We start from the raw sequence: 22,448 nt of genomic DNA, 5'->3' as shown, positions 1-22,448 counted from the left end.
TGGATTCGAACCTGCCAGCTCCAGTGCATGTGGCTGGTGCCCTAGCTGCTTGAGCTACAGGCATCAAGCCACCAAATGTACTTTTTTTTTTTTTGTGTGTGTGTGTGTGGTTTTTGGCTGAGGCTGGGTTTGAACCCACCACCTCCAGCATATGGGACTGGCGCCTATCCCTTTGAGCCACAGGCGCTGCCCCACCAAATGTACTTGTTAATAACAGAGACAACACAACCAACTTATTTAGGTGCTGTGATTCCAAATTCCCTGTGTTCACATTAAATGAACGTGAACCCAGGGGCTGGGAGTGCTTACCCCAGGGAGAGGACCCTTGCCTCATTGATGGGTGACTGCAGAAAGCGGGAGGCAGCTGTTTTCACAAGGGGACCCAGAAGCCTTGCTCCCTGCCATGCCTGGCCTCCTGGGCCAGACCTCCAACCTGCATGCCACAGGACCAAGTAGGATGTGAGCTTGGGGGTCTGACCAGCTTTCAGTCAGCAATTTATCTGCCAACAGACCCTCTTTTTTTTTTGAGACAGAGTCTATGTCATTCTCAGCAGAGTGCTGTAGCGTTACAGTTCACAGCAACCTCAAACTCTTGAGCTTAAGTGATTCTCTTGCCTCAGCCTCCCAAGTAGCTAGGACTACAGGCACCTGCCACAACGTCCTGCTATTTTTTGGTTGCAGTTGTCATTGCTGTTTACCAGGCCCAGGCTGGGCTGGGGCCCTACTCACTGAGCTATGGGTGCCAAGCCCCAGCAGAACCTTTCTTTTTTTTTGCTGTTTTTGGCTGGGGCTGGGCTTGAACCCGCCACCTCCAGCATATGGGGCTGGCGCCCTACTCCTTTGAGCCACAGGCACTGCCCCAGAACCCTTTCTGCTACTTCTTTGCCCCTGTGCATCGAAAGGTCTGGAGTTTTCGTTTTTCCTGAACACTTAGCTATAGGACACTGTGTGTGATGTCTCCTCGGGAGGTTGCTGCCTGCCTTCCATTCTCGGTATTGAATGAGACATTGTGAGGCACTGACTATAGACTCACAGGAAGATACTTTATGTAATCACATCTGCTATAAAAACTTGTGTGCGCACACACACACACACACCCATTTGGCTTCCACAAATTTCAAGCAGAATATTAAACATTGAGTACTGAGTTTTTAATTGTAAACTTGAAGATCTCATCCTTAACTTTACATATACATAGATAACAAGGTGGTCAAAAAAAGCACTTCAATATCGAGACAAATGTTAAGTTCTGAGGTTCTTTTTCCAATTGCTCTACATATAAAACGCCCTAGATAAAGCAAAGCAAAGCTTAAATAAATAGGCAGAGACAAACATGATGTACAATGTGATTGAGTGAATATGGGTCTGGAGAGGTTGGACACTGTGGGGTGCAAGCTGACAGGAGTAGATTGTAGAGATACAGGGGTGCCATCTCAGTGGTGGAGGGGAGGACCTGGGGGCTCCTTCGAGGTGGAGCAAGCAGAGGATATGGCTCAGGAGGAAGACCTTATGGGGACAGCTTGTCAATCAGGGCCTCTTCTATTGGCCTCAAGGGTCTGGGGGTGTTGGCTGAGGGGACAAGGGTTTCAGGGCAGCATAGGGCAGGGGCTGGCTCTCCCTGGTGACCTAGATGTCAGGCAGTGGCCCAGTGAGAATGGGACCTGTTGGTGGCCTGCTTGTGGCTGAGGCATGCCCAGGCCTCAGAGCCCTGAGCAAGCCTAACATCACTTCAGTGACAGGCACCAACACTCTGAGAAGTAGCCTTTACAGTGCCATGGTAACAAGGCATTAGACAACTTATCTACCTTGCCCAGAGAGATCCCACCACCACCACCCTGCAGTAGGGAGATGTTCCCAGGTGCCAGAAGCTGGAGAAGGTGATGTCTTGATTGCTGATACTAGCTGCCACCATTCCCAACACCACTGTCACCTCTCTTGATTATCCAAGAGCATAAAACCAAGCACTGATCTTTGGGCCCAACAGAGGCTCCCTGGGGCCTGGCTTGGGGAATAGGTTTTAACACTGTCCCTCCAGAGTCCTAGCAGGGGAGGTAGGGAGGTGTGTTCCTCTCTCCTGAGAGGAAGGTAGGAGACAAGGAGCCTGAGCTGCTGCCCACAGACATCCTTTGTACAGGAAGCTGCAGACCTGCTAGGAAAAAGGCCTCTTTGCTCCAGGTCTGAGGGGAGCCTGTGCTCTATATCCAAGTGAGGAGATGATCTTAAATTTGGGCAAGATGCCCTTCTCTTACTGCTGCTTGCCCTCAGCAGCCACACGATGGGGGGAGGTGGCTGGCACAAATAATTGGTCTCAGCTCTATTAACCTCACATCCCCCCAATACTGGTATTTATAATCACACAACCTCCCATGGCAGGATAGTGAATCCAGTCAAGGAGCAGATGTTTAGAAGATGAGTTCATCCATCCCCAAGGGCCCCTGACCAGAGGTTCTGGTACTGGAGAGAAAGGCAAGCTGGGAAAAGTGCTGGGATGTCAGCTTTGTCCCACATGTGGGCCATCACTTCTTTTTTTCTAGATTTGGGCCAGAAACTGGTGTCTTGCCTTTATACTCTGGAAACTGCTTTGAGTAGAGGAAACATGCTGGCCCTTGCCTTGCATCAAGGCCCAGGTAATGGGAGTCAGGGGATGATGGCCCTGAGGTATGGCCCACCTGGCACACAGGATGAGGCCTGTACCCCAGACAAGCGCCCTGGCAGGTGTGACTCAGATGTGGAAGTGGACTGACAGGTGAAGTTCACTTCAAAGGATGGCTCTGGAGAGTCAGCTCCAATGTCCCACCTGTAGGCCTCTGCACCAGGGTCTTGGCACAAGGTGGGAATGGCCAGCTGCACCCTCCAGGGAGGGCAGGAACTGGGCTCACACACTCCCCAGGACTTGGAAGTTCTAGGGACAGGAGGAAAGGAAGCACACTTTTGGGGAAAGCTCAAGGCTCAAGTGCCATCTGGGTAGAAGATGGAGACATGTAAGGCCTTGAGATGCTGGGTAGCCCTTCCGGGATCCTCATAGGAGACTGGCAAGGCTGGTGTTTGGTCCATTCTGAGCTTGAAACTGCACTGGGGGTGGGCCATCTGTCCACTGCAGGAAGGAGAGGACATACACAATGAGGTACCACCAGCTACTCCCAAAGACAGAGAGCCTGGAATGCTGTTCTCCTTAGGGTAGTTACTCAGCAGGGCCCCTGTGTCCTGTACACCTGAGTCTAATAGGCTCCCAAAAGGTACCCTGAATCACCTGCTTGGATGAGGGTGCCTGTGGCTGTTTCCCACAAAAGAGGGAGCTCCTGAGGCTGGGTTAGGGTTTGTTGGACAGAGAGAAATAAAGCCATGTGTGCCCTTCCCCTCCAGGTAGGGTGGGCTACACCCACAGGCTCCCCCGTCCTGTCCCCTGCATACCCATGCCCATACCGTGATGAGGTTGTGTTCGGGAAGGCTGCAGGCCTCGATGTGGTCTTGGAGCAGCTGCTGCGAGAAGTTCTGATGCATCTGGGCAGCTTCGTGGGCATCCATGGCATTTCCACAGGCCTTATTCAGGTCTGAGGGCAAGACAGTATCCCAGGAACATGTCTTGCCCTGCCACTGCCTATACCCCCTAATTGGGTGTAGGTAGAGGCCTAAGATCAACCTCTGGCTCTACCAGTGGATCTTTGGGTGCCTGGCACATCATCTGCCCTGAGCTCTGTGCTGGGGTGGCAAAGCTCATGTGCCAGCCACTCTCACAGGGCAGCATCAGAAGGCCCAATGCTGGGCTCCTCACCAGCTGTCCCGGGGAGCCTCCAGCCAGCCCCTGGGTGCACAGGAGTTTGCTGTGGGCAGGGTTCCCGATGCCCATTCCTGAGGAAGCAGCCCTGACAAGCCACTGCCCCTCCCTCTTCCCAGAGCACTGGGGAAATCTCTGGACCTGTTTCCTAGTCTGAAAATAAGAGCTATGATAACTACACTGACTGATGCCTGCGCTATACCCAGAGCACCCTGACTGGTCTTGTCCGAGGATGACCACTATCTGCCTTTAGGGGAAGAAATCAAGGCTGAGAGCACCAGGGCTCACAGCATAAGCCTACCAGATGTTAATCCAGCCTCTGGGTCCTGTGCAGATTGAATCAGACCCTGTAGATGGCATGAATGGGCCCAGTGTCCACTCAAACAGGGCCTCCTGGAGGAGTACCCTCTATCCACACTAGAACCAGGGCCATGGTCCACTGAGGCCCCAGTCTTAGCTGAGGTTGAGCAGGCTGACCTCCAGGGTCAAGGAGGAGGGGAAGCTGTTACACTCACCTCTCAGCAAGGCCGATGACCACAACTGCACTGACATGTCTGGAATCTTGCTGGCCAGTTGCATGGCAGGCACCACCATGTTATTACTCTCCTGTCAAACAAGGAGACAGGAGGTCTGGTGTTTTCTACACAACAGTTGGCTCTTGCGGGAGGCCACTGCAGACACATGGGGATCTGGCAGTGTCAGGACATATGAATCCTCCATTCCCGATTGTCTAACACATGACTGCACAGTACTGCTCCCCTACTCCCCAACCTGGAGCCCCAGTGTCTTCAGCATATGGCTGGAGGAGCCCAGTGCACAGCCATCAGGGGCTGCAAAAACACTTGTCCCTCTCTCCATAATGAGGGCTTAGAGGCAGCAGACAGGAGTTTGTGCTGTATAGCCTGTAAGGTGACTGTCAGTGCTGTTCTGCATGTGCCAAGGACTGAGTGCCCTGCCAACCTGGATGTCAGGTTCAGGGTGAGGCTAGGAGAATTCCCTTTGTGGTGGCTCCCAACTGGGGAACACTTGTCATATTGCTCAGACATAAAAATCCTTAAAACAATTCCTAAGAGCTAGCTTGAGCACAACCATTTATTTTTAGAGACAGGGTCGAACGCTGTCACCCAGGTTCAAGTGCAGAGGTGCCATCATCACTGCAGCCTCAAACTCCTGGCTTCAAGCAATCCTCCTACCTTGGGCTCTCAAAATGCTGGGATCACAGGCATGTGCCATGCCATCCTGCAGATATTCTACCTTAGAAATGTAAAAAACCCAACAACTTGACACTGCCTCATGGCTGCACCTCGAAGGTGAGCACCAGGTAGGTCTCAGGGCTCTCCCTTCTGAAACTCAGATTTGCGGACTTCTGCCTGAAAGCTCAGGGGAGGAGTTGTCCTCTCTCTGCTTTCCTAGACAGGCTCCCTCAATATTATCTGGCAGTGACCCATAGAATCTTTTTTTTTGAGCAGGGTCTTGCTCTGTCACCCAGGCTGCAGTACAGTGGCACCATCATAGCCAACTGCAACCTCAAACTCCTGGGCTTTTTTTTTTTTTTTTGGCTGGGGCTGGATTTGAACCCACCACCTCCGGCATATGGGACTGGCACCCTACTCCTTGAGCCACAGGCGCCGCCCAAAACTCCTGGGCTTAAGCAATCCTCCTGCCTCAGCCTCTAGAGCTGAGACAACAGGTGCACATCACCATGCCCAGCTAATTTTTCTTTTTTTAGTACAGATGGGTCATGCTTTGCTCAGACTGGTTCTCAAACTCCTGACTTCAAGTGATCCTCCCAGCTCAGACTTCTTTTTTTTTTTTTTTTTTGTAGAGACACAGTCTCACTTTATGGCCCTCAGTAGAGTGCCGTGGCCTCACACAGCTCACAGCAACCTCCAACTCCTGGGCTTAAGCGATTCTCTTGCCTCAGCCTCCCGAGTAGCTGGGACTACAAGCGCCTGCCACAACGCCCGGCTACCAGCTCAGACTTCTTTTTTTTTTGTAGAGACAGTCTCACCGTACCACCCTCGGGTAGAGTGCCGTGGCGTCACACGGCTCACAGCAACCTCTAACTCTTGGGCTTATGCGATTCTCTTGCCTCAACCTCCCGAGCAGCTGGGACTACAGGAGCGCGCCACAACGCCCGGCTATTTTTCTGTTGCAGTTTGGCCGGGGCTGGGTCCGAACCCGCCACCCTCGGCATACGGCGCCCTACTCACTGAGCCACAGGCGCCGCCCCCAGCTCAGACTTCTAAATGCGAGGATTACAGGTGTGAGCCACTGCACCCAGCCAGAATCTGGTTTTGAAGATTTGGGGGATCCTGAGAGGTGTCCCATGTCTGTGCATTCTCTAGCCTACTAGGCCCAGGCAGGGCCTTGAAGGCTTTGCTGTCCTCCTGAGCTTCCTGAGCCTGTCTTAGCCACGTGGCCTTCTGCTCAGGCACTCATGCTCTGGCCACAGTGATGGCTGTATCTGTGCCAGGCCATTCCTGGCTGATCTCACCCTGGGTGAACCTCCACTAAGCAGATCCCCAACGCTGCTGCCTCACTGGACACCCCTCAGCCTTTACAAATGGGAAAATATCTGCTTGGGCAGCGCCTGTGGCTCAGTGGGTAGGGTGAGGGTCCCATATACCGAGGGTGGGGGTTTGAAGCCGGCCCCAGCCAAACTGCAACAAAAAAATAGCTGGGCGTTCTGGCAGGTGCCTGTAGTCCCAGCTACTAGGGAGGCTGAGGCAAGAGAATCACCTAAGCCCAAGAGTTGGAGGTTGCTGTGAGGTGTGATGCCACGGCATTCTACCGAGGGCGATAAAGTGAGACTCTGCATCTAAAAAAAAAAAGAATATATCCTCTTAAAAAAAAAAATGGCCTGGCTTGGCTGTGTCTCACCCACACTTAAGAGTCATCTGAGGCCAGGATCTGAGCCAGAGGACTCTTGGGAGCCCCCATGTCACTCACATGGTTCCAGCCACACAGAGGGCAGTGGGGGGGTTCCCAAATAAGGTATGTAAGATGCCCCCAACATCACTGGTAGAGCTGCTACACCCTCCCTGCCTCAAGGTGGCTTCCAGGGGCTTCTAGATAAATAAGAACCAGTGAGTTCTGTGTTCTAGTCCTGGGGGTGCAGTCTGGGGCTATGTGACCTAAATATCCCCATATGGCAAAAGGGATAATCATAGCTGCCACATGGGGACAGGAGGTGGTAGCTCACACTTGGCAAGGCCACAGCTAATGAGCTTTTTGACACCACTTGGGCTACTTGTACCGCCCAGTAGGGACACATTGCCTTCTGAGGCTAAGGGGCAGGGTAACAGGATGTTCTAGAGGAGTGTAGTTACACTTAGAAGGATAAATCGAGACCTTGTCCTCTTCTTTCAGGGTGGTGGTATCTCTCAGCAGTCATAGCGACAGGGGTGTGCCAGGGTTGTTAAGAGGGCCTACTGAGAGGGAGCCTTAGGGCTTGATCAGATGAAACTTTATAGGCCAAGACATGAGCCCTGCCTTATCTGTCCCGTGGAAATAGCTCAAGTGAGGGCTACACTTGCTGCCAGCCAGGTGCAGTGTCTCACACCTGTAATCCTAGAACTCTGGGAGGAAGATGTGAGTGGATCGCTTGAGCTCATGAGTTCGAGACCAGCCTGAACACGAGTGAGACCTTATCTCTACTAAAAATGAAAAACTGAGGCAAGAAGATCACTTGAGTCCAAGAGTTTGAGGTTGCTGTAAGTGATGATGCCATAGCAATCTACCAAGGGCGACAAAGTGAGACTCTGTCTCAAAAAACTAAAAACAAACAAAGAAAAATAAAACAACACTTGCTGCCATTAAAAAAAAAAAAATCCTGGTACAGTGTTACGGAGAAAATGCAAGATATGAAATTAGCAGAAAAAACCTTTACATGTAAGGGGGCAGGCAGTGGGAAGGGCTCCATGACAAAGGATATATAGGCTGGGCATGGTGTCTCATGCCTGTAATCTCAACACTTTGGGAGGCCAAGATATGCAGATTGCCTCAGCTAACAGGTTCGAAACCAGACTGAGCTAAAGCGAGACCCCATCTCTAAAAATAGCCAGGAATTGTGGCAGGCATCTGTAGTCCCAGCTACTCAGGCTGAGGCAAGAGAATTGCTTGAGCCCAAGAGTATGAAGTTGCTGTCAGCTACGACACCAGAGCACTCTAGCAGGGGAGACAAAGTGAGACTCTGGCTCAAAAAAAAGGATATGCAATTCTTTTTTCTTGTGCTTCTCAACCTTTTTATTGTGAACATGTCATGTATCATAATATGGGAAGATATGTTCTTTTATTTATTGCCAATACCAGGAGAAACCAGCTGGCCTGGAGAGGACCAGCCCTCACAGGACCAGCTGCCTGTGTGTGCTGGGGATGAACTGCTGTCAGACCCACTGGCTCAGGCTCCACTGAGACTTGGCTGTGCCAGATCAATGTTGGGCAATCATCTCTTGGGCCTATCATCTGCCCTATGCTCGCACCCCGATGGGTGCCAAGCTCCCTCCCTCCCCTTAACAAGCCTCCCAGGTCAAGCCAAGCAGGAGCCAAGGGAGGAAGCCCAGGCCCGGGCACTCACCCTGTGGTTCCCTAGCACATAGAAGATGTGGCCCAGGAGAACGAGGGAGCAGGCTGTGAGCCGGTTTAGGTCCTCCGCATTGGACATCTTCAGAGTTTCTCGTAGAAATCGTCTACACATGAACACAGACACTGATGTCCTGGCTGTGGGATGGACAGAGCAACTCTGTGGACAATCTGCCCATCTGCTGCCCCCTGCCCAGCACTCACTTGGCTTCATTGTAGCGTCCCTGGAAGAAAGAGAAGAGTCCTCGAACGTAGAAAGCCGCTGCTCGGAGGCAATGTGAGCTGGGAGAGACAACGGAGGCTCATGTCAGGGTGGGGTTTTTGAGAAAGAAGAAAGTTTACAAAAAGATAGTATGTGGAGCAATCTATGAAAGCCCCCACTGTAGAATATCTGGGAGGAGAGGAGCAAAGCAGGGGGTGGGGTGGGGAGGGGTTTCGGGCCCCAAAGGAGCTCATGTCATCCACAGAGCAGAGGGAGCTTGAGATGATCCATGAAATGGCACCTACGGCTGCTCACCTGACAGGGAAGCTGTGGTCTGGGTTTATCCTCTCCAACAAACTATACAACTGTGGGGAGAAAATGTTAGTTAAGACCATGCTGCATTTCTTTTTTTTTTTTTCCTTTTACAGTTTTTGGCTGGGGCTGGGTTTGAACCCACCACCTCCGGTATACAGGGCCAGCACCCTACTCCTTTAAGCCACAGGCACCGCCTACATGCTGCATTTCATATAAAATGAAAGGTCAGCTGGAATGTGCTACAACTGAGGTACCTACGGCTGCCTGCAACTCCCTGAGACTTACTCTGAGGGCCTAAATCCCTCTTCCTGGGCTCAGCCCACCCCTGCCTGGGGGATGGATCTCAGTACAGGGCCTTCTTTACCCCCATGGGGCGGCCTCCATGGACACTAAGGCCCAGTGACTGACCAGCAAGAGCCCCCCCATACTCCTCCTGTGTTGTGAAGAGCCTGGGGTGGGGTCCTCACGCCCTTAGCCTACCCTGCCTTGTGCCACTCGGCCCTATAGCAGGTGAGGGGGCACTGGACAGTAAGCAGGAAGGATGGCAGGCTGGTCCATGTAGGCCCTGGGAGCATGAATTTCCCTGTGTATCTGAGTCACAACCCAGGAGGAGTATGGGGGTTAAACAAAAGCCAAAGGGCAACTGAACTAGAATAAAGGCTGTACAGGTAGAGGCTGACTCCCAGGTCTGGGGAGTGGATCTCAGGGCTGAGCAGGACTGCAGGAGGATCTTGACCCTTTTGCAACTGTTAACTCAGAAGCCAAGTTCAGGACATATGGCCTGTGAGGATAGCCCTGGGTATCCTCAGCCCCGAGAGTGGCATCCGGACAACCCAGGGGCAAGGTACATTTGACTGCCCCTCAAGACTAAACCCAAGGGCTGGCCAATAGTCTACAGCAGAGAGGCTACAAGATAGTAGATTTTTTTTTCCTGTGGGATTCAGTAAAGCTTGGCTCCTGTTCAATAGGGAGTAGTAGTCTATGGCTGTAGGAATGTTTCTGCCCCAAATCTAGCCTCTCTCTAGCCTTGCCTGCTGATATACCTCCAGGCCTTTGCTATGTGTGCATCTGTGTGGGGTACTAACCCCCTTGTCAAAGGGTGAATGTGCTAGGGTTTGCTGAGATATCCTAGTGCCCGAGACAGCCCCCACTGAACCCCAAATAAAAGGAGAATGGAGAGAAAGGATACCAAACATGAAGCATGTCACCTACTACCTCTTGGTGTCTATTTCCTTCCCGTATATACACACTTGCCAGGTTGGTCACGATGAAGGCCCACAGCTCTTGGTGGTTCGTGAGCTGGAAGGGAGACAGGGACGTTAGGAGGCCACATCACACTGGGATTGCCTTGCTGGTGTCAGAGCCACTCAAAAGCTCCATGGCATAATTTGTCTTTTTTTGGAAATAATTTTTGTTTTCTTTTTTCGTTTCAGGCACATCCTATTCACCTCCTAAACCCGGGTAACACAACTGTTAATATTCTTTCCATTACAAAACCATAGTCCACTTTATGGGACAGTTAGAAAAGGGCTTGGCGCTTGTAGCCAGCCACATGCACCAAGGCTGGTGGTTCAAACCCAGCCCAGGCCAGCTGAACAACAGTGACAACTGCAACAAAAAATAGCTGGGTGTTGTGGCAGGTGCCTGTAGTCCCAGCTACTTGGAAGGCTGAGGCAAGAGAATTGCTTAAGCCCAAGAGTTTGAGGCTGCTATGAACTGTGACACCACGGCACTCTATTGAGGGCGACAAAGTAAGACTCTGTCTCAAAAAAACAAAAACAAAACAACAAACAAACAAAAAACAACAAAAAAGGGTAACCAGCCCTTCCTCAGAATGCGCTGTGTTTGGGTCTATTTTCTGCTCTCTCTCAAGACTGAGACCTGATGGCCCTTCCTCTATGCCATAGCCAGTAACCTCTGGGATCCAGCTGCACATGTACAAAGAGACAGAGGCCAGTCCTGTGAGGACCATTCTTTCTGGGCTGGGGCGGGGGGCAGGGTGGGGAATTGTCACTCTAGTGGGCACATGTTCTGTCCTAAAGGTAGGTTACGCTGTGTCAGAGCCCAGAAATACTGCCAATGACCAGTGATATATGGATTGTGGTCATGAGTAATAAGAACAGTCAAGAGAGGCACCAATCTAAACGGCTCAAGCACAGCCTAGATCCTGGTTCTCAGTAAGGCTGGGCAAGAGGCTGAGGGAGCCCAGGAGGTACAGACGCTACCTGAGAACGCTGGCATGGGCCAAGGAAGCCCAAAGGCTCTTCTGAACCAAGCAAAGATGCTCTGAGATGTAGCAAGGGTGGGGACATTTGTTGTGGGACCACAGAAGTAGTACACGTTTTGGGTCAGGTGAGTTCGGATTTGTACTCAGGCTTCATTGCTTCCTGGGTGGGTCATTAGAAGTGAAGCTCCCTTCTGCCTGGTGGGGAGGACTCCTTGGGGAGTGTGACTTTGGGAACTTTAATGTTGAACAAAGCAGCAGCAGCAGCAACAACCATTTATGGCAAGTAGAGGGGGAGGAGGTGGCAAGACTGGAGGGGCCCTGGTACTGCTATGGAAGGACCCAACCAGGGCCCGAGGAATGAGGGGTGGGGGCAGAGGAGCAGACACTGAGGCAGCATGCTAGGCATGCTGTCTGTAAGGCATGTGCATCTCTGAGGTCAGCAGCAGAGGAGGTAGCACCCACAGACACGTAGAACACCCCAGAGCGGCAGATGGGAGACTGCCCCCATTCAATGGTCAAAGGGTGCTCACTGGCCAGGAACCCCCCTCTTGCCCCAAAGTCATCCTTTATCTGGATCAAGAGCACATCACTGTTATGCCGGAATTAGTCTAACTGTTGTGGAGCTTCCCTCTTGGACCACAGCTTTGAGTAGCTGACCTAATGTGGCTGCTGTCCTCATCACAGACTATGCCCGAATTCTTACTCAGAAGTGTTGCCCTCCACCACCCCCAGAAGTGAAGGGGGCCAGCACCTTACCCGCAGGGCTGTGGTGAACTGGGCTTCTGCGTTGTCCATGCAGTTGACAGAGACACAATACAGGCCCTGGAAGAAGGGGCTGTCACTCATGGTGGGCCCTGGGGGTCCCTCCACTGAGGGCTCAAATCAGAGCCACACATAGCATGCCCGGGGTGACATGGTTGCACCTGGTTGAGCATGGCAAGTGACTCTCCGGAGATAGCTACTAAAAAAGATAATTCCCACCTCCCCAGACCTAAGCTTGGAACTCAATGGAATACTTGTCATAGGAAAGCTCAGTGGGAACACTCAGGATCCTGCCTGGTGGGTGGTTGTATGATTATTTACTGGGGGTTCTTCACTAGAAACATTCCGAATCCTGACTAAGGTGCTCTCATGGGATTCTTTACTGGGAATACCCCAGATTCTGCCTATAGTATTGTCGTGGGGTTACTCACCAGCAGTGTGTGCAGCTGTGCTGCGTGGTTGGAGAAGAGCCGGGGAGATTGCTGGCACAGCTGGCAGACCTGGGAGATCTGCAGGAAGACAGCATGCCTGTTGTCATGCCGGTAGCTAGGGATCTGATGTTTAAGCAGCACTGGGGAGATCTCGCAGCTGGCAGGTGTGCTCATGTCCTGCCTTCCCAAACTGAAGTACAAAGTCCTGGCCTTATTGGTAAAGTAGGGTCCTGACTCTGTTATGAATGGGGACCCTTGTCCATTACCTGCCTTCTCTGCCCTTTCCAATGTGTGTGTTTTTTATAAGGAGCTACTGGCCTACTCAAGGCCCTCCCTGCCCTCTCAGCAGGGTGGACACCTGAGGTGACAAACCCTGGGGCAGGACAGAGTAAGAGATAAGAGGATCATCATCAGAGGATCCCAAATCCCTGAACACCACTTGCAGCATTCCCTGGGCATGCCAGCTTTTGGAAAAGGGTCTATTGGTTTTTTCATTTTTTTTTTTTAAGAGACAGAGTCTTGTTTTGTCACCCTCGGTAGAGTGCCATGGCATCATAGCTCACAGCAACCTCCAGCTCTTGGGCTTAGGTGAATCTCTTTCCTCAGCCTCCCAAGTAGCTGGGACTACAGGCGTCCGCCACAATGCCCAGCTATTTTTTTTTGTTGTTGTTGCAGTTTGGCCAGGGCTGGGTTCGATCCTGCCACCCTTGGTATAGGGGGCCAACACCCTACTCACTGAGCCACAGGCGCTACTGACCTATTGGTTTTTATAACAGATTCCCTAATCAGTTATGCCCGTGCAGGGTTGTGAACTGCTGAATGACTGCAAGATGGCATGACAGGGTATCTTGCCAACATGTGATGTCTGTGCAGCTCCTGCTAGCCCTACCTCTTGTAGTGCTGTGGCCTTGTGCCCTGTGACGAGCCGGCACATGATGATGTGCTCCAGAAGGATCACTTGGAAGGAGGACAGAATGGGGCTGCAGTCAAGCACTGTGGAAGAGAGTTGTGGGTAAGCACACAGGAGAAACCAAAGGAGGTGCTGACCCCAGCCCCACCTTGTCCCCGACCTCTGTCCTTGTCTCCTGCTAGACTGGCTTGGCACCTACCCTGTTGCACCCTCAGTGTGAGGGAGCTCATCTCTGGGTCCAGGTGAAGAGACAGAGCTGAAATCAGGGATTGATTTCCAGAGTGTTCTAAAAGTAAGGAACCCAGGGATTTATCTTTCATCTTCACCCCACTAAATGCTCAAGAGCACTTAGACATGGTAGGTTCTAGAAATGTGGAAGTTGCCCTGGATCACAAGACCCTGTCATAGGGTCTTAAGCAGAATGGCTGGGGGACCCTGGGGTGGGGCCCCAATTCTTGAAAGCCCTGAACTGCTGTCCTCACGTCAGAACCACACAGCATGGTTCTTTACCACAGAGAAAGAGAAATACTGACCCCTCAGTCTTTGATTTCCTGGTTCTGATGACTTCTCCCCAGCAGCCTTCATGAGGGAGCACATGGGCACATTAACAGGGACACTGAATCAGCCAGAATGTTCGGGGCTCTGGGTTTGTGCCCAAGGAGCTTGGTCCCACAGGGTGAATTAAATAGGTAAGTGGTTGAAAAGAACCCATGACCTCCAAAGGACCTTTTGTAAGTGAGGGCTGAGTTCCAATCACGGCCTCACCATGAGTGTATCCCCATCACAATATTATAATAACTGGCAAAAGCAGCTGCTTGGTTCACCTGATCACCTGGGCCCTGGCCAATTAGGGGTGTCTCCCCAACACCAGGCCTGACCTGCACTGCTCTAATCCTGGCATCTACCTACTGGGGATGATGAAACTCCTCCTAGGCAGGGACCACTCAGGTAATGCATGAAGTCAGTCCCAGCATAGGCAGTGTCTGGCTAGGCTGCCCAGCAGGGGGCACTGTGACTACACAGGTGGCCAAACATTTGACTTACTCTTGAGCTTCTCCAGCTGCATGAGGGCCTTGTCAGTGTACTTCTGTGCCTTCTCCAGGTAGCCAGCCTGCATGGAGTGCATCACGGTTACCTGGTGACAAGATCAGACAGCAATGGTTACTGGGGCCCTTTTTCCACCTGCCCACCCTGGCCTCAGGACCCAGCAGGGACGCACCAAGTAGACAAGCACACACATGTGCTCCTTGGGCAGCCAATGGAAGAGGTCAGCGGGGTTGCTAGGCAGAATCTCATCATCATGCAGCGTGGAGATGGTCTGGATGCACTGCTGCAGCTGCTTCAGGCACGGCTTCACACTCTTCACCTGCAGGGGGCAGGTGGCCACCCTGAAGCTCCCACCAGCAGCCAGGCCCCCCTCAGGAATAGGCCAGCTCCAATTCAGCCACCCTTCTGTCTCTTCCTCCTGGGAGCACCCACCTTCCTGGGAGAGGGCTCTACACCAACCCCATACCCATGGATCATCTGGGCTCTCAGGACATGGGACAGGACCAGATGGTTGTGGGCCAGATGGTTGTCTGTGGGACTGAGGTTGGTCTTCTGCCCAGTGTTGGGTGCAACGCCACGGCCCAAGAGAGGCCTGTCTACAGACCCCAGTTGGAGCTGCACTTGGGCTTCTAGTAGTGAGACCCGGAGATGGCAGGAGGGCTGGGACACCTCAGGGGTAGGTAGTGGCTTTGTAGGCCCCCAAGAGTCCTGGAGAAGTCATGGCTCATACAGACTGTTCTATTTGCACCAGGAAGTCTTGCCCGCAGGCCCCCAAGTGACATTTCTGCAGCCCATCACCCCATGAGAATGGGTGACTGCAGTCTGCTCTGCATTCCTGCACAATAAGCTGGCATATGGCCTGATGAGCAAAGGTGGGCGTGGGTGGGAGAAACCAGGAAGCCCTTTACTAAGAGGCCTACTCAGTGCCTTCCAGGGCCCTTGCTCCTGCTGGCTCCACCTGTGACCTTCTAGCACCTTGGTGGGTAGGAGCGGGATGAGGCAGCCCCACCCCACAGAGGAGATGATTGAGACAATCACACAAGCAGAGGCACAAGGTGTTCGAATACACTTGCTTCTCATCCACACAGGGGTTATGGAGTCCAGTTTCAAGACATGGCGAGTCAAATCAGACCCTACCCACTCAACCTCACAGTTGCAAGGGGGCTGGAAAAAGACACTGCTTGAGCACCTGCCATGAGCCCAGCACCACCCTAGAACCTGTAAGGCTTACTCTCTTGGATTCTCCAAGAGTGAATGTGTGTGGCAGCGCATGTAGCTCAGTGGGTAGGGTGCCAGCCACATACATTGAGGCTGGCAGGTTCGAACCCGGCCTGGGCCTGCTAAAGCAACAATGATAACTGCAACAACAACAAAAAATAGCCGGTCGTTCTGGCAGGCGCCTGTAGTCACAGCTACTGGGAGGCTGAGGCGAGAGAGTTGCTTAAGCCCAAGAGTTTGAGGATGGTGGGAGCTGTGATGCCATGGTACTCTTACCGAGGGTGACATAGTGAGACTCTTTTTTTTTTTTTTTTTTTTTGTAGAGACAGAGTCTCACTTTATGGCCCTTGGTAGAGTGCCATGGCATCACACAGCTCACAGCAACCTCCAACTCCTGGGCTTAAGCGATTCTCTTGCCTCAGCCTCCCGAGTAGCTGGGACTACAGGCGCCCACCACAACGCCCGGCTATTTTTTGGTTGCAGTTTGGCCGGGGCCGGGTTTGAACCCGCCACCCTCGGTATATGGGGCCGGCGCCTTACCGACTGAGCCACAGGCGCCGCCCCATAGTGAGACTCTTGTCTCAAAAAAAAGGCTCAGCACCTGTACCTTAAGTGGCTAAGGCACCAGCCACATACACCAGGGCTGGCAGGTTTGAATACAGCCCAGGCCTGCCAAACAGCAATGACAACTATAACAATAAATAAATAAATAAATAAATAAATAAATAGCCGGGCGTTGTGGCTGGCGCCTGTAGTCCCAACTACTTGGGAAGCTAAGGCAAGAGAATCGCTTAAGCCCAGGAGTTGGAGGTTGCTGTCAGCTGTGATGCCACAGCATTCTATCCAAGGCGACAGCTTGAGGCTCTGTCTCAAGAAGAGTGAATGAATGTGTGTAAGGCCACATGTCACTACTTTCACAGTTGAGGCAGGGCTGCCAGCACAGACCCTGCTCACAGAAATAAGAACACTAGGCAAGTATGAAGTGCTAGAGCAGGATGGGTATGTGTGCTGGTGCTGGAATGACAGCCCTGCTGCCTGTGGTCCACTGTCTGTGTGCTGCCTCTGCCCTCCCACAGCGTCCTAGCAGCCCTCCTATGAGATGAGAGGTGTCACACACCTGTCCTGCATCCAGATAGTGGGTCACTTGGAGCACTAGGAAGAAGACACGCAGCGACTCCTTCTGGATGGGGTTCCCCTGCCAGTTCTCCACGATCTGTCCACAGAGGGTCAGCAGTGGGTGGACTTCCTGCAGCTTGCGCTCCATCAGCAACAACTGGGGAGGGAAAGGCACAAGAGCTGGGCCATGGCTCAGTACCTGTAGCTCAGCAGCTAGGGTGCAGGCCACATACACCAGGGCTGGAAGGTTCAAACCTGGCCTGGGCCTGCTCAACAACAATGACACTACAGCAAAAAAAATAGCTGGGCGTTGTGGTAGGCGCCCGTCATCCTGGCTACTTGGGAGGCTGAGGCAAGAGACTCACTTAAGCCCAAGAGTTTGAGGTTGCTGTGAGCTGTGACGCCACAGCACTCTACCAAGGGTGACCCAGTGACACTCTTGTCTCAAAAAAAAAAAAAAGAGCTGGGCCATGGGGCTTGTGGGAGCCCCTCCCAGGAACATAGGGCCACCCGCTCACCCACCCAGGGAATACCACAACTGCCCTAGGGGGACAAAGCCAGCTTGAAATCCTAGCCCCACCAGCTCCAAACCAGGCTCCTGCCTCAGCACAAATCTCCACTCAGCCTTAACTTACCATCCCCTTGCTGAGGAGGAACAGCGCCCTGGAAAACAGAGACAGGGAGTTAGGCTGTAGAAGGCCCAGGAGCATCCCAGATAACTTGGGCTACCCCAACACTCACAGGACCGAATGTACCTCCTCAGGGGAAAGTTAAATGGATGACATGGAACAGTCCTCAATGAATTTTGTTTTATTTACAAGACTGCTATAGTTTGTCCTTTTCTATCCGTATTTACTTTTCTTACATGGTTTAGACACACTAGTGTGGTTAAAAAATTCAGAAGACATGTACAGGTGCTCAGAGACTGAGATTAGAGTGCTGTGCCATGTTCCAAGTGGGTGGAGCATGGCATAGCACTCTAATCTCAGTCCTGCTGACACAGAAGACATGGGCTCAGGATCTGTGGCTACACTGGGTAGGGGCAAGCAGGCAGGCTCAGGCCCATTTGTTCTTCACTGCCTACTTGGTAAACCTGGCCAAGCTCCCACCAGTTTCTTTCTGGGTTAAGGGGATGAACTTGGGAAGCCCCAAGTACATTAGCAGCCTCATCTCCATCCACCACCTCCACCCATTGACTTCTATAGTCTCCCTTAAACCTTCTGCACTTTCTTTTTCTTTTTTTTTTTTGTAAAGACAGAGTCTCATTTTATCGCCCTCGGTAGAGTGCCATGGCGTCACACAGCTCATGGCAACCTCCAACTCCTGGGCTTAGGCGATTCTCTTGCCTTAGCCTCCCGAGTAGCTGGGACTACAGGCGCCTGCCACAACGCCCAGCTATTTTTTGTTACAATTTGACCGGGCGGTTTGAACCCGCCACTCTCAGTATATGGGGCTGGTGCCCGACCCACTGAGCCACAGGCACAGCCCAAACCTTCTGCACCTTCTAAAGGAGCATGTGCAGCTGTCTTTGGCAAGAAAAATCATGAAATAAACATATCAAGGGAATTTTAGAAAACAGTAAAAGTAATGGGGGAGGGAGATGGGTGGCCCTGTCCTACCTCAGTCCTGGAAACATGCAGCATGCTGGTGGTGGGCCATGGGGACCCTCCTTTTAGGAGCACTGTAATTGCACTGTGCCTAATATCACGGAGCTCCATTTTGTCAACACTGAATCCTGCTTTGCCAGCCTTTGCAGAGTACCTGTATACTGTGGCTGACACCCTACCAACTTGGTGCTTACTGCTCTCCTCATTTTATAGTCGAGGAGACCAAGGCAGAAAGGTCAAGTTTACATAGTGTCCAAGGGATAGAGCAGAGACATGTGCCGTATAGCTTGGCTCTCCTGCTTGTGCTCCAGGTCACAGTGGCTGTTTGTTCCATGTTATTACCTCATGGGGTGAACACTCAGGGATCTACCTATTCATCTTCTGATTCTTAAAATCTGTGGGAGAAGCCATCACATTAAGGTTTCCATGTTGTCACACAAAAAAATCACTTGCTGGTGGCGCCCATACCTCAGTAGGTAGGGCGCCGGCCATATACACTGAGGCTGGCAGGTTCAAGCCTGGCCTGGGCCTGCTAAACGACGACAACTGCAAGCAAAAAATAGCCAGGCATTGTGGCAGGCACCTGCAGTCTCAGCTACTCAGGAGGCTGGGCAAGAGAATTGCTTAAGCCCAAGAGTTTGAGGTTGCTGTGAGCTATGATGCCACAGCACTCTATGGAGGGCAACATGGTGAGACTCTGTCTCAAAACAAAACAAAACGAACAAACAAAAAACAAAAACTCACTTGTTCCTAGGCCACTGTGCACAGACCATATGTCAACAGGCTGTCCGCCCATGGCAGACCGTCTGGGAAACACACACGAGTGGATAGGGTGACCACTTCATGGTTCTGCCCTACTCCCAGACAGGATTCTAGGGATAAAGACAACTTTGAGGAACTGTTGGGAGTTGCCTAGTGAGTCATAAGTCTACAGCTCAGACGGGGCTTGAGAAGAGTCAGGGTCTGATGTGTCATGACAACTCCATAGGACAAGCTCTCAGACAGGGTGCTGGGTCCCAGAGCACCCTCACTCAGGCCAGGAAGGCTCTTTGCAGAAAGTTTCCAGAATCCAACACAGAACAAAAGCACTGCTGCATGGAGCCTGCCTACTAGAGAGGATTCTGGCCCTTGCAGAGGGTGCACAGACAGCACCAGAGACCTCTGACCCCTGAACTCTAGCCTTCGGGCACCAGTCTCCAGATAGTTTAAGCAGCTTCATGAATACAATATGAACCTATGTCCCTTCTGCTATACAAACACTAGCTTACTCTGCCTCCAGTTTCGCATGGACAAGCTCTTTGGCTCCTCGGAGCGGGTAGACACTGATGTGGCCTACAATCAGTGTCATGCATGCCCCACATCAATGAGGACACATCTGTGTGATGAAGCACAACAGCCTTGCAAATAGGACCAGCATTCTTTTTTTTTTTTTTTTTTAGGACCAGCATTCTTTATTTCAAGAGATAATAGAAATGAGCAGTGCTGATGGTGGGTGCATGCCAGCTGCCCCTCACCCTCAGCAACCCAACTCTCTAACATTTTACTTTATGAACCAACAGGGCAAAAGGTATCTTGGTGCAACTTTAATCCACATGTCTCTCATTATGTATGAGGGTAGTCATCTTTTCATGCTGAAATGCCATTTCTATTTGTTGTTCTGGATTAAGATGGCTGAGCCCTTTCTATGTAAGAATGCAGGAGGGGAGAAAGGGAGAGAGTGCTTACCGTGTGTACTCAGATCCCACCACCCGGGCATACTCTGCTCCCACGCCCAGGAGGTCACAGGCTGACACCAGGTCTTTCTCAAGCGTGTGCAGTTGCTAAAAAAGGAGAAAAAGCAATGACTTTCACTGCCAAATCCTTCAGTTTTATAGTGCTTGGCCTGACTGCTTTGTTAGCAAATTCAATCAAACTCCCCACATGTCTACAAAATTGCCTCAGTGTCAGTTCTGAGTTAAATCAACCAAATTATCTCATTAACTGCTTTAGATACAGAGCTCCAGTTCGCCTATAGTGTATACATCATCTAAATTTAATGGTACCTACAATATACACTGTCTAAACTTAATGGTATGTAGAACCAGCAGTTAATGTTCACTGGGCACAGACTCCCCCCTCCCTCTCCCTGGGGCTGTGTGAGTGCCCAGAGCTGTTAAACTGCTTCCCGGATGACCTATGGAGTTGAATCATTGGGGGACAATTCCAGGGCCCACAAGAAGGGACTTCCTAGGGCCAGGCGCGGTGCTCACGCATGTAATCCTAGCACTTCGGGAGGCCAAGGCTGGTGAATTGTCTGACCTCACAGGTTAGAGATCAGCCTGAGCCAGAGTAAGACCTTGTCTCTAAAACATAGCTGGACATTTCGTGGCGCCTGTGGCTCAAAAGGAGTAGGGCACCAGCCCCATATACCGCAGGTGGTGGGTTCAAACCCAGCCCTGGCCAAAAAAAAAAAAAAAAAAAAAAATAGCTGGGCATTGTGGAGGGGACCTGTAGTCTCAGCTACTTGGGAGGCTGAGGCAAGAGAATCACTTGAACCCAAGAGTTTGAGTTTGCTGTGAGCTATGACTCCATGATACCCTACTGAGGGCGACAAAGTGAGACTGTCTCGAAAAAAGAAGTGACTTCCTCAAGGTTAAGTGTCTAGGGGAGTTTCAAATCTAGAAGCCCTAACAGGCCAAAGTAGAGGCTAACACCTGGAACAACCCTGAAAGGAGTATCTGTGGCACAAATGCACAGCCCCACCAACTCTGTGACCTGGGGCAGGATGACTCATTGCCTGGCCTGCTCCCTCCTGGGCCAATGGACACAAGTGTGTACCTAATGATTAAACACAGTGTACTAGTGGGGCCTAAGAAAGCTTGCAGAGAGAAGGAGCTGCAGTTGCTGGGTGAGTTCTTCCCATCAGGGCACCTTCTCAACCAGACCCTCTTGGGGTAAAAGGCTCCCTGGGGGATATTCCCAACCCAGGGTCCACACACTACATGCCTAGGCAGGTGACAGTGCTATGTTGTGGGGTAGTGCCTGGACAGCAGGCTGGGTCAGGGACTAGAGAGGTTGTGGGCTGACCAAGGAAGGGACAGCTAAGGGTACCCAGTGAGGGGGAGGTACAGCAGAGCCCAGGACAGAAGAGGTGCCCCAATGGTGGCACCTGCTGGCCTTTCCTCTGCAGCTAGGAAGGCCCAGAGAATCTCTCTACCAACTGAGCATCTTAGAGGACAGAAACTGGGGCACCACCACCATCTGGGAAGCACTGTGTGGATTCTAGAAGCTGTGTCCAGGTACCCCTGAAAGTGGGGCTTTGGAAAAAAAAATGCTTAATTGGGGCATTTTAGCTCTTAAAAAAAACACAGCAAGGGCTGGGCATGGTGGCTCACGCCTATAATCCTAGCACTCTGGGAGGCCGAGGTAGGTGGATTGCTTGAGCTCAGGAGTTGGAGACTAGTGGAACAAGAGTGAGAGTCTGTCTTTACTAAAAATAGAAAAACTAGCTGGGTGTGATGGCACATGCCCTGTAGCCTCAGCTATTCCGGAGGCTGAGGCAAGAGAATCGCTGGAGCCCAGGAGTTTTAGGTTGCTATGAGCTATAATACCACAGCACTCTAGCTTGGGGCAATAGAGTGACTTTGTCTCAAAACAAAAACAAAAACATAGCAGGCCTCTAGTAGGTAATGCTCCCTGGATGTCAATAAGCACAGGCCAAACAGAACAGCCATAAGGGGAGGTGAACACCAGGCCCTGTGACAGTCCCCAGGGAGACAGGTACTCCCACCCATCACGACTGGGTGCTACCAAGAGCCAGGCCCAAGCCGGGGGTACTGCTGAAGACAGACCCTAAAGGAGGTTTCCAAGCAGGTTAAAGAAACATCCCTATATCTGCATCTGCTCAGTGTGGCAGCGCAAGGGAGCCTATGTGTCCCAGACTCTGCTGTTATTTGTACCTGGGGTATTTGTGCCCCAGATTCATGGCCCCTGTCTAGAACTTGTGGGACCGTCCAGGCAGCAGTACTCACTGCAAGCTGGAAGAGCAGACGGCAGTGCCAGTATGGGGTCTGCTGAGAGATCTGGATTGCTTTCCGCAGCAGTGGCTTTGCTGCATCAACAGAATTCTGAAAGGAAATAGTCGCATTTGAGAAGGAATAAAAAAAACAAGTTGGCAATCAAGTTGGATTCCTTAGCAGCAGCTGTGGTACCAGAAGACAGTTCCTGTTCATGCTTACCAAAGGATTTTTTTGAGTTACCAATTAAGTTTATTAA

General features: G+C 51.7%; 1 protein-coding gene across 7 annotated transcripts in view; it reads right to left on the bottom strand.

Annotated features, from left to right (window-relative positions):
* Positions 1-1,136: 1,136 nt before the first annotated feature.
* The window catches only part of MAU2 (MAU2 sister chromatid cohesion factor), a 37,252-nt gene continuing 15,940 nt past the window's right edge, over positions 1,137-22,448 (bottom strand). For 3 of the 7 annotated variants that reach the window (XM_053585329.1, XM_053585332.1, XM_053585333.1), the window contains 16 exons: positions 22,205-22,300; positions 19,920-20,014; positions 17,223-17,250; positions 16,589-16,744; positions 14,426-14,572; positions 14,251-14,341; positions 13,186-13,289; positions 12,297-12,374; positions 11,860-11,925; positions 10,089-10,175; positions 8,877-8,926; positions 8,564-8,641; positions 8,355-8,466; positions 4,291-4,381; positions 3,424-3,551; positions 1,137-3,094 (listed from right to left, as the gene is read on the bottom strand). In XM_053585329.1, coding sequence (XP_053441304.1) covers positions 3,020-3,094; positions 3,424-3,551; positions 4,291-4,381; positions 8,355-8,466; positions 8,564-8,641; positions 8,877-8,926; positions 10,089-10,175; positions 11,860-11,925; positions 12,297-12,374; positions 13,186-13,289; positions 14,251-14,341; positions 14,426-14,572; positions 16,589-16,744; positions 17,223-17,250; positions 19,920-20,014; positions 22,205-22,300 — 1,482 coding nt within the window. In that variant the 3' untranslated portion in view covers positions 1,137-3,019. The remainder of the gene's footprint in view (positions 3,095-3,423; positions 3,552-4,290; positions 4,382-8,354; positions 8,467-8,563; positions 8,642-8,876; positions 8,927-10,088; positions 10,176-11,859; positions 11,926-12,296; positions 12,375-13,185; positions 13,290-14,250; positions 14,342-14,425; positions 14,573-16,588; positions 16,745-17,222; positions 17,251-19,919; positions 20,015-22,204; positions 22,301-22,448) is intronic. The other 4 variants (XM_053585330.1, XM_053585331.1, XM_053585334.1 and 1 more) reach the window with 4 other exon arrangements.

Source organism: Nycticebus coucang, chromosome 3 (genome assembly GCF_027406575.1).
Source record: "Nycticebus coucang isolate mNycCou1 chromosome 3, mNycCou1.pri, whole genome shotgun sequence".
NCBI lineage: Eukaryota > Metazoa > Chordata > Mammalia > Primates > Lorisidae > Nycticebus > Nycticebus coucang.
The sequence above is the reverse complement of the archived record's forward strand: the minus strand, read 5'-3'. Positions and strand labels throughout refer to the sequence as shown.